Source organism: Chionomys nivalis, chromosome 7 (assembly GCF_950005125.1).
Source record: "Chionomys nivalis chromosome 7, mChiNiv1.1, whole genome shotgun sequence".
Taxonomy (NCBI): Eukaryota; Metazoa; Chordata; class Mammalia; order Rodentia; family Cricetidae; genus Chionomys; species Chionomys nivalis.
Window position 1 is genome coordinate 29,230,931 of NC_080092.1, and position 11,785 is coordinate 29,242,715.

The 11,785-nt window shown below is 42.7% G+C and overlaps 1 protein-coding gene across 1 annotated transcript in view; it reads left to right on the plus strand.

Moving 5' to 3' along the window:
- LOC130876788 (hepatitis A virus cellular receptor 1 homolog) overlaps window positions 1-11,557 on the plus strand; it is a 16,568-nt gene extending 5,011 nt beyond the window's left edge. The window contains exons 3-7 of the mRNA XM_057773402.1: window positions 1,307-1,486; window positions 3,412-3,461; window positions 6,164-6,275; window positions 7,933-7,969; window positions 11,425-11,557. Coding sequence (XP_057629385.1) covers window positions 1,307-1,486; window positions 3,412-3,461; window positions 6,164-6,275; window positions 7,933-7,969; window positions 11,425-11,557 — 512 coding nt within the window. The remainder of the gene's footprint in view (window positions 1-1,306; window positions 1,487-3,411; window positions 3,462-6,163; window positions 6,276-7,932; window positions 7,970-11,424) is intronic.
- The last annotated feature ends 228 nt before the right edge of the window (window positions 11,558-11,785 follow it).

Sequence of the window (11,785 nt, forward strand, 5' to 3'; positions counted from 1 at the left end):
AATGGGGAAAGGTGACTAGCGCTAAATTTGATGACCTGAGTTCAAACCCTGGGCCCACGTGGTGGAAGGAGAGAACAGACTCTGCAGAGTTATCCCCTGACGTCCACGTTTGTGACACCTCACAAACACACAATGAAATGAATGAATGCATGTATTGAACTTAAGGGGGATGCTCCACATCCACCTCCCTACACATTGCAAGAACACTACAGGGTTTTCTTCATTTCAAAGTAAACACATACCGGATTAAGGAATTACTCTGTATCCCACATAAAGAAGAGTTTTCAAAGCAATTATTTCTCATTGTCGAGGTTTTATTTTGTAGTTAGCACAGTTAAGACCGAGGGAGATTATTTACCTGGAACATATGTTTGCTGACACACTCAAGATTGAGTGCCTGGCTGATGATTCCAGCTCTACTTTATCTTAGTCCCTGTCTCAGACCTCCGCACACTGAGACCACCAGTAGCTTTTTGGATCCTTACAGCCCTTTGGATGCTGTTGATTTGTGAATTGTAGGTTGAACCTGCCTAATCCGAACATCCCAAGTCTACAGCAATTTATGATCCGGAACACAGACTTGATAATACTTGTGGAAAATTCAACACCATGAAACTATGATTTGCAGCATTTTGTAAACTTTCCTTTAAACTATACATGTAAAGTGTAGTCGTATGAATGCTATATCAATCCACGTTTATACTTAAGGCTCCCCTATAATATCTATGTGCAATGATTCTGAATTGTTAAAGAAGATTTAAATACTTTAACTCCAGGTGCCAAGCATTTTTTTTTTTGATAAGGAGTATTCCCCTTGTCTCTGTTAGATTGTAAGAAACCATAGAAGACAATGTCCACTCTCTCCCTAAATGTACAAATCCCATTTGTGTTGGGATTCGTGTGGGGTGTGTGTGCTAAGATGCAGGGTTGTATGCTGTGTCCTCTTGGGACTGACTGAAGTTCTGCTGGGCCTGGAAACTGTGGGTGAAGTCAGTCATCACTAAGTTAAGTCCCAGGCCCCTATGCCCTCTCAGTGTCACAGAGATGCTGAGAGATCAGAGGATCTGATATCTGTCATTTATAAAGTGTCCTTAGGAGCAGGCTCTGTTCTCATCTCTGTGCTGTCAGTGCAGGTGCCTCCTATTGGGGCGCTGTCTCCACTGCCCTGCCCCATTCTGGTTGGTCGATGACAAGGAATAGAAGTTCAGTAGAACAGTCTTTCTGGGGACAGCCTCTTACTGGTGCTACAAGTTATTGTCTTTTCTTGCTAGACTGATCCTTGTTTTATTTTGATTTTCCAATTCAGAAATTCCTGCAAGGCCTCCAACAAGACCAACAACTACAGGGAGACCCACAACTACAGGGAGACCCACAACTACAGGGAGACCCACGACTCTGTCAACAGGACCCACACGTGCACCAGCATCACCCAGAGTCTCCACCTCTGCTCCTACAACACCAGTGCACACTCAGACTCACACACCAGGTAAATCTCAGTGTGGTTCAGGACCCAGAGTTCTTCTTATAAGCGTCTGTAGGACACACAGACACTGAGTCAAGACAGAAGTATAATAGAGGTGAAGAGTTCTTAGCTGTGTCCCAACAACAGCCTCACTAAGTCTTAAGTTACATTCACTCTCTGCTGTGTAAGATGGAGGACACCACCTCTCTGTTCCCTGGGATTCACTCTAGCCAGACTGAGGTGGATCTAGGAGTGGTGGATGAGGATGTTGGGAATCTGGATCAGCTGGACATGACTGTGTGCTGAAAATCTAAGGGCCGACTGAGAACGAGGGTCAGGGTAGGGAGACCCTTGACCCTTTACATCCATCCTGAAACTGGACCATCCAACTGAGGCCATAGTTCAGGGAAACTAACATTTAGCACTTCCTGATCCCCAGGAAGCATGCTCCATGTTCCATGATGCAGTGTTTAAATCTCCAACAGTTATGTCCTGTATAGCTGTGATCTGTCCCTCTTTCATAGTGACAAGAACTGACAGCTCATGATGGAAGTCATGAAGACAAAAAGTGGCTCAGACTCTGTCCCTGTTCACTTGAGTTGGAAGCAGGTTCTTTTGACTCCCAAGCCATGAGCTGGGATGTTTGGAGGGCTTGTGCTGTGTTTGCATGCTCACTGGACAGGCATCGTGCACCATCCTTTTAAAGAACAACACATGCCTTGCAAAGTTTTGCTTTTAGGATGTCTCAGTTTATTCAAGTAAAATGGAAAGTGCAGTACGAGTCCTTAATAGGGATTAACACACACACACACACACACACGCGCGCGCGCGCGCGCGCGCGTGCCAAATTCAAAGGCTTTAGAAAATGATTTAACATGCTTGAACTTTTGAGTGAGGCCATGTAGTTCATACTTCAAGGGACTTGGGTGTCCCAGGGTCACCACCTGTTTTGATTGCTCTGCCTGCCAGGAATCTTATGCACCATTCTGTTTCATTAGTTCATGGTAATTTATGTCACTGCTATATTGGGGAAACTCTTTAGTTCCTCTATGGAGACACACACCTTTCCATTTGTCCCCTGTTCTAGGCACACTTCTTTGGAGAAGTTGTTGAATGGTCCTCATTACACAAACAGTACAATTTTTCTAAAGTGAACTCCACAGTGTTCACGCCCCTGCTCCCTGCTCACATAACAATAATAACATCGCCCATGTTTCCTACAGTGCTGAGTGTCCATGCGTGCATTCCTAAGTGCTTATTGCAGCACCTTGATTATGAGGTCCCTTTGCTAATGAATATGGTCAGGATTGAGTTCAAGCTTTCTCGGATTCGGTTTTACTTAAGGTCCTAGCTCACAAACAGAGCCCAGACTGTGGATGCTGCCTACACCTCGTCATTGCCTTTGGCTCCTTGTCAGGGCTCTCACAGAGAGTGGAGTGTAAACACAGTACAGTGAGAACGAGGGGCTCTGAGTCATTCAACTTTATTCGTGCTGGGCGATGTCAGCTTTGGCAGTTGTTGGGGACTCCCATAGACCGGTAGTGTTTCCACTCCTTGTGTGGGCACTGTGTGTACATTGACAGCAGAGATGTCTGCCATTTGCTAAAATTAGAAATATGCAGTCATCTGTAAAATACCGTGAAGGGTCTCCTTGTTATGCCATCACAACTCTTGTACATGTTTGATATCAGCAGCAAGGGGATTCTGTGTTTCAGTCATAGACACATAGAAACAATGTGAAGAATAGATTCCTTGTTATAAAATAGACATTTCAGATATATTTTAAATATTTAAATGTTCAAATTTGCTGTTCAGTGAATCTCCTGCCATATTAAAATCCAGCCCTCACGTAGTATAAGACACATTGGTCTTGTGGGTATTATTTATAGATGTAGTACAAATAATCTAAATTCTTGTAATTATAATTAATTTTACCTTTTGTTTAGCAGATTGGAATAACACTGTGACATCCTCAGACGACTCTCAGAATAATTACACTGTAAGCATATTTCTCCCTAATTTATTAGCCATGTCCACTTGTATATCTTCTGGGAAACAATTTGTATTTACAGATTTTGTCTATAAAATTAGTTCACAGATAGTTGTATTTAAAAAAAACGAAGAAAAGGCAAGAATTAGGTATACTGGTATCTTCCTTATTCTTGGAACTAAGAAAGTTAATACAAGATATCAGAAGTTTGAGGTCAACCTAGATTATTAGGCTGCTTGGGCTAAATAGTGAGATGGTATCTCAAAAACTGTAGAAAAATGAACTCATAAATGTATAAAAATAAAGAAATTAGAAAGAAAGGATCTGATGCTTACAAAGGTATTTGAATTTAAGATGTTCGTTTTTGGTCCCCTGATACTGATTTTCTAACCACTGACCATTCTCTAGAGCCCACTGGTGATATTGTTTTCCACACACAAACCTCCACAGAAAGTATTATGTCTTAGACAATCTTAATTTTGCGTGATTTTTTTCCTAGAGTTTCTGTATACTAAGCTTGAGAGACAAATCTAAGGCACGCTGCCTCCAGAATATATATTGGTTTTTCGAGTAGCTTTGGAGCCTGTCCTGGAACTAGCTCTAGTAGACCAGGCTGGCCTTGAACTCACAGAGGTCGACCTCTTCTGCTACCCGAGTGCTGGGATTAAAGGCGTGCGCCACCACCGCCTGGCTGCCTCCAAGATTCTTGCCAGAGTTCTGGCTCTACAAATAAACAAATTTTTCAATAGGATTTTTCTCTTTTGGCTTCAGTAAGAAACAAGGTTTGTTTTAGTGTATGTAATTGGCACATGAGAAAAAAAAAAGCCAGATAGGGGTTTGTGAGGATTATTTGGATGTTGGAAGTAGCAAAGCCCTTGTTAGCATGTGCCAGGCCCCAGGTTTGAACTGCCAAAAACCACCAAGCAACAAGATACTTCAGGACAAGGTGGAGATATCTCTATTGGGCCAAATGGCCTAAGGCATTTATACCTGTTGACAGTCAGAACATAACACATAAAGGCTGAAAGTTAGTCTCTTTTGTTTGTTTTTTGAGAAGGGTCTCACATAGTCCAGCTGTCTTTGAACTTACTGCATAGCTGAGGATGTCCCTGAACTCCTGACCCTGCTACCTCTGTCCCTCAAGAACTGAAATTATAGGAGTAAACCCCACCATAACTGCTCACTTCTTTGAGACATCATCTCATTTCATAGCTCAGGCTGGCCTAGAACTCACAATCTTCCGCCTCAGCCCACTGAGTACTGAGATTACAGGCCTGTGTCATGTGCCCATCTTGACACTAAAAATATAAGGACTTAATTGACATTATCACCCAGTGGTCTGGCAGTTGTGGAAAGAATCTGTGTATACTAGTTAAATATCAGACACCAGTAAGTACATGTTGCTGAGGGAACAGACATATGACTCCATATAAAACCAAACAGCACTGCATATCAAGGTTGTTCTTGCCCTCAGTTACCTGAGAAACGGTCATGCTTAGCAGCACGGAGGAATAACTTAGAGTTGAGTTCAAAATAAGCCGTAGTGACTCTGGACTCGGAAGTCAAGCTGTCCCTAGGTGCATCGAAAACAATACACAGAACATACAGTTTTGTTTTCAAGGTATTTGTTTGTTTGTTTGAGACAGAATTCCTTGGAGCTCAGGCTGGGCTTGACCTTGCTATGTACTTGGATAGGATCTGGAACTCCTGACCCTCCTGCTACCGTCTCTTAGGTTCTGAGATTAAGGTTTGCACCCCTAGGTCTGTTAATAGTAGCAAACATCTTGAACAAGGAGATCAACTTCCTGGGCTCTATTTCGTGAAATAAAAATTGAACAAAATCTGTGAAGATTACAGAGAAAGGATAAGCATTGCTGCCATTCATAATCAGGATCATGTTCTGAAGTAAATGTTCCATGGCCGTGGTAGACACGTATTATATGCCTATATAAACACATATAATACGTATAGTGTTATATATTAATGTATATTAAATGTAAAATTATATAATATGTAATATATGTAATTTTAATATATACATATCAACTGTATATCCTATATATCATATATTACATATGTTCGTATTCATTAAATATATTTATTCCTACAAACATTAATAAAACCTGCCCTTCTATAAAGTCTGTCTCACAGTGTGTATATGTTTCTATGCTGACCATTTGGTATGAGATGTTTATAAAGATGTGGAATCTTGAGCTGCACTTACAGAACAAGTAGGGTCTGTGGTGAAGGACCAGACCAGGGGCTGAGCACACTGAGAGCAAGTTAACTTAGACATGAGCTATTCTTTTTACTCTGTTAGTATCCTAAAATGATGCAATTAGAGAATACTTTACAGACCATTAAGCAGAGGTAATCAAACACATGACGTGTGAACCCACGTTAAGCATGAGGTTAGAATTTTGACTGAGGCATCTACTCAGGTAATCACCTCTAGCAACATAGACCACGTTTCCATCATCACCAAAGACACTGATTTCACACTGTCTCTGAGTTCCACTGCCCGTTACCACCTCAGATCCTTGGGTCTTCCTGCGTATTCCAGACTACTCACAGGCCAGTAAAGATGAAGTTCTAGGACCTAGCGTCTAAGATAAAGTCAAGCATGTGCTTTCTGCTCCTCTCACTTGGTGTCCATTGTGTTTACCGATGTTTATTTATTGCTACTAATATTTTATTTAATGTTTTCCTAGCAATCGATCCCTTCATGGAAGCAGCAGAAGAACATGAGTAAGAGCTTCTACATTGGCATCTCCACTGCTGCCCTGCTGTTGCTGCTGCTTGTGTGCGCTGCGGTTATCACCAGTAAGTCATGTCACAGCTGTCCCCCGAGGAAGGAGAGCCAGGGCTCTCTGACTTTAAGCACCTGCACGTGCCATGGGGGCTTTGAGTTCACATGGCTTTCATATCCCCAGATCAAAGACACTCATGTTAAACCATCTACTCCCCAAGGGATAGGTTAGGACCCAGAAAACTCTGCGGGTGATTTCTGGTACATGGTTAGTGCTCAGTGACCTTGAACCATTGCTACTGTGTCTCCAAAGATTCCTATTCTGTAAAACTTGATCTCATGTATTCCATACAGCTATTGACCTTAGCTGCTAGCTGATCATGACCCCCAACTCCAGATCCTCTGGCCTCCAACATCCCAGTGCTGGGCTCGTAGGAATAGGCTACAGTGCTTGGCAACACTCTTGTTCATAGCCCTATCCTTTGTCTTTCAGCTGCTACCATCAAAATGCTACCATTGCCGGGCGGTGGTGGCGCACGCCTTTAATCCCAGCACTTGGGAGGCAGAAGCAGGCGGATCTCTGTGAGTTCGAGGCCAGCCTGGTCTACAAAGGGAGTTCCAGGACAGGCTCCAAAAGCTACAGAGAAACCCTGTCTCGAAAAACCAAAAAAAAAAAAAAAAAAGAAACAAAATGCTACCATTATGTTCTCCATAGAAGAAATTAAATACTACATGACACAAGAGATTTTGGATAGGTTTGAAATGTTTTAGTGACTATAAGACTTTAGATGCTTTCTCTCCTTTCCTTTTCAGGGAATCTCACTTATATCCCATAATGCTACTGTTGAATGTTCTGGAATGTACTTAGTAGAAGCAGCAAATGAGATGTTAGTGGGAAGCCTCCTGACATACTGGGACAGACTCTTTTACGGTGGCAGCCAGGCCTACATGCTGTTTCCATAAACTGTACAACCGTATACAGTGTTTCTCTCTGTGCAGTCCATTCCCTGTGTATGAACTTCAGCCACGGGCTTTACAAAACTCCAAGCATGAGCCCGTTACTAACCTGCTTCATAGGAAATGGGGAATAAGGATATGCCTGTCAGATTTCCGATGGCTCCCTCAAATTTTTTAAAAACTGTTTATACAAAATGATTTTTTTTTTTTTTTTTTGGTTTTTCGAGACAGGGTTTCTCTGTGGTTTTTTTGGAGCCTGTCCTGGAACTAGCTCTTGTAGACCAGGCTGGTCTCAAACTCACAGAGATCCGCCTGCCTCTACAAAATGATTATTTAAGGTGGCTCTAGTGGCATGTGCCTATAATACCAGCATTCTACAAGCCTGTGGCTAGCCTGGGCTTCATGTCAGATCATGTCTAAAAGGGAGAATTACATAAAAATTAAGTAATATACAACAAGTGTCTTCCCTTCCTTAGTCCAAAGTTGTTTATTTTTCCCTTTCGGGATTATTAGAAAAAAATCGAGTCTTTTTGTTTGTCTCAGTAAACAAAAGTTTACCACCCTCACTCTAGTGCATTAGGCCACGTGGATGAACACACCAGACAGTGAATGGACAGAAGATTCTTCCTGTGGGGGACAGGAAGGAATTACCCAAAGTTACCCAGGGACAGTTCAATCAAAAATAGAGACAACATCCTTGATTAGGAGAAAGTGTCATGAGTGTCTCTGATAACATGTGTAATCTTTCTTTCAATTTTCTTACCACCAATTTAGGGTGCATCCTTATGAAAAAGAAGTCGGGCTCTCTGAGGTAAGCTGGCATGGATTGTGCTGAATCATTTTGATCCAACTATCTTGGGAATGTCTCTCTATGCTCTCTTTTCATACTAAAACATTCTTTGGTAATTGAGTCATTGCTGGGTTGGTTGATTTGAGACAGGGTTCACTATGTAGTCCAGACTGGCCTGGAACCTGCTATGTAGCTATGCCAGGCTGGAACTCACAATCCTCCTGCCTCTGAGTCTATACTCTGGGATTACAGATGTGTTCCACAGTGACTGGCCCTCATTCTGTACATTGGATCCCCAAATAAATTTTAACGAGACACTTTCTTTACCCTCATTTCTCAGAGATACTTTCTGCATTCTGTATTTATGTATTTATGGTAGGACAGGAGCAGAAGGCCCCTTGATGCTAATCTCTTTTCAGTGGACACTGAATTGTAAGCTTTGCTTCCTGGAGCTGGTACGGAAGGAGTTGCTTTTATCCACTCTTGTTTCATTCAGTGCTTTCTTTCATTGAGCACCTAGTCTATAAAAATTCAATGAAGTGTATCACCAAGCATATAAGCTAGTAGGAAGGTCATTTAGGTGCTTTAAGGGGATGACAGGGTTAGGAGGTAGGCTGTTGGAGGACGCCCCGAGGGAGCAGAGGATTTAGAGGAAGATTATTTCTGAGTCTGCCGGGAGTGTAATAGAACTGTGTATGGCCAGTGTCTCCACATCAGTCCCCTCCACTCCCTACACTGGTTTCTGCCTTGCTGGGCTTCACTGTTCTTGGCTTGTTTGCTGTACTTAACAGACTCTTTCATTCTCTCTGGTGTTATCTGCCTAGTCTACAGCCATCTAATTTTCTACAATTGGCTAAAGATTGGCTGGACACAGGGCTGTGTATTGGAGTCAAAGTCCATGTCCTTCAGGCTGTCATCTTGGGTCTTTTTAAGCACAAGAGCCAAGCCATGAACTGGGTCATGACCAGTGTCAGCCCGTTAGAAGTGACTGATACAGTTAGCTCTTTTAATTGTCAGTCACTTCTTCCCTTCACAGTAAGAAATCTATAAGGTAGGAAATATTTTAGTGTCATCCTACAGACTAAAAAAACAGCTTTGTAAATATGAAGGAGCATCTGATGTCACACTACACTGACCTCAACCTCAGGAGCCCATGCTTATAGAGCTAACTGGTAAATTAAATAATATAAAGTGAACTAATGGATTCTATAGATGGAAAGAAACCATTCCTTAGACTTGGAGGAATGCAACATTATTTTTGCCCATAATTTTTGGTCCTGTATTGATAAGGCATTTTTTTTAAAGGTTGAATTTAAATGTTTACTTTTGCAGGTGAGAGAAAGTTAAGGGTAGATAGAGGTGGGGGCAGGGACAGGGACATGGGAGGACAGGCGTGAGTGTGTGCAAGCACACATACATGGAGGCCAGAAGAGGGCCGTGAGTGTCCTCCTCTATCCCTCACTGTTCTCCTTTGAGGCAGAGTCTCCCTTGGGCCTACAGTTCACAGTTTGCTTTGCCGACAGCCAGAACGTCCCCGTGATCCTCCTGCCTCCGTCTCCCTCAGTGCTGGGGTACAGGCATGCAGGAGATGTTCTACCTGTCCCCTGGGGCAGCATCTGAACTCTGGTTCTCCTGTTTGTACAACGAGTATTCTTAACTGCTGATCAACTCTTCAGTACCCAGAGTTACTTTTTAATCACTTAATTTAAAAGAAAATATTGGAGAAAACACAACACATAGAGAAGAAGGGAGAAGTCGGATGAGGTGGCACACACCTGTTATTTCAACAATAAGTTAACTCAGGACTGTGAGTTTAAAACTAGCCCAGACTTATTTTTAGACAGAGTGTTCTAAAACAGTTATACTAAAATAAGTAAATAATGCCAGGTGTGGTGGCTCATACCTTTAATTCCAACTCAGCAGGCAGAGGCAGGTAGTTTCTATGAGTCCAGGCCAGTCGGGTCTATGTAGGGAGTTACAGGATAGTCAGGGAAACATAGTGAGACCCTGACTAAACCAAATGAATGAATGAATGAATGAATGAAGGAAGGAAGGAAGGAAGGAAGGAAGGAAAGAAGGAAGGAAGGAAGCCACCAAACCAAACTAACCACTACATAACACATACATTCTGAACATTCTCTTGTGACTTTTTCTGTCAGTTCTGTCATACTGACTCATGAGTGTCCTGACCCTACACTGTTTCCCTTCATGAGTGACTGTCCAGGCGGAGTGGAGCTTGCTCTCTCTTGTTCTGTGTAATTCTCAGCACAGGTGTTCGTTCCTATGTGGCCGACTGGAGACGCTCATTTTGGTTCTACATTTCAGTGGTAGAAATGATCACAAATGACAAAACCCCACTGTCAAAGCATCACCCCTGAGTTAGTCTGTTTTCTTCTCTGGTTTGCTCCTCCATGAGTTCTAGAAGCTCAAATATCAGTCCACTGTGCCCACCCTGACTGACAGAATGAGCTCTCCAAGTGAAGCCCCCCCCACAGCTGTCAGGATGGGCAAACTGCAAAGACCTGCTGTGCTCTCCCCAAATTCCTTCCAGTGCAGTTCCTGCTGCTTGTGTGCACGCTGTGTCTGCGCATGTGTGGCATACAGTAGTCTTTTTTTCTTTCTTTCTTTTTTTTTTTTTTTTTTTTTTTTGGTTTTTCGAGACAGGGTTTCTCTGTGGTTTTGGAGCCTGTCCTGGAACTAGCTCTTGTAGACCAGGCTGGTCTCGAACTCACAGAGATCCACCTGCCTCTGCCTCCTGAGTGCTGGGATTAAAGGCGTGTGCCACCAACACCCGACTAATACAGTAGTCTTGAAATTGTGCCCCAGCAGCTACAGAGCAAAGATGCTGCTTTGTGACTTGACCCGTTTTCTACTCCATGTTTAATGTTAGAGGGTTAGATGCCATGTAAGCTTCAAAACTCTTTTTAAACAAAGAAAACTTTGTATAACTGTGAGCATGATGTGAATGGGGGGGCGTGATGTGTGGCACCTGTGGTGGTCAGAGGACAACACTGTGGAGCTGGCCCTTTCCTTCTGCCTTTTCTGTGGGCTCCAGGGATGACACTCAAGTCACCAGGCTCTCCTTAGTCTTTCTAAAGCATCACAGTGCAAAGTAAACACACAAGTCACCTAGTTCCTAGCCCAGTTCCAAAATGCACATCCTGATTAGGCTTCTCTGTTTGATGCCAAGATATCTTTCTGTCTAGATCTCCCAGTTTTGTGTTTTATTACATTAGTGTCTTGAAGGGTTCCAATATAAGCCAATTTTTTAAAGTCATGTATTTTGGTTAGTTGAATGCTTATTAAACAAAATTTTCTATGACCTAATACGATAGGAGGGTCCTGTATGGTACTGGTTACTGTTACAGTTTTTGTAATGGGTCTCCTAGAGTCCTGAGCATGTGACATGAATGAAAATTCTGCTTGAATCTGAAAGATAACCTCTTATTCTTTCTTCAACATCTCTCTCTCTGTAGCTTGGTAGCATTCCGTGCCAGTAAGATCGGAACTTTGCAAAACACAGCAGTTATCCGGTCTCGAGCTGAAGACAATGTCTACACAATTGAAGACACTCCTACCCTACAGAAAGAGTCCCAGAAACCCTCTTAGGCACCGTCTGCCTGAGACTGCAGAGACAGCAACCGGATTTGACAGCACAAACAACCTTTCCAGCTGCAGGGCTTTGTTCTGTGTCGGTTCATCCAGCAGTGATGGGGAGGGTGACCCTCTGCTGTTTATACTCAAACTCACGGTTCACATCATCCTAATTCTTATATCAACACTGCCTCAGTCTCTCACTCATTGCAGAACGTTCTCTCAAACATGAACATTTTAGAT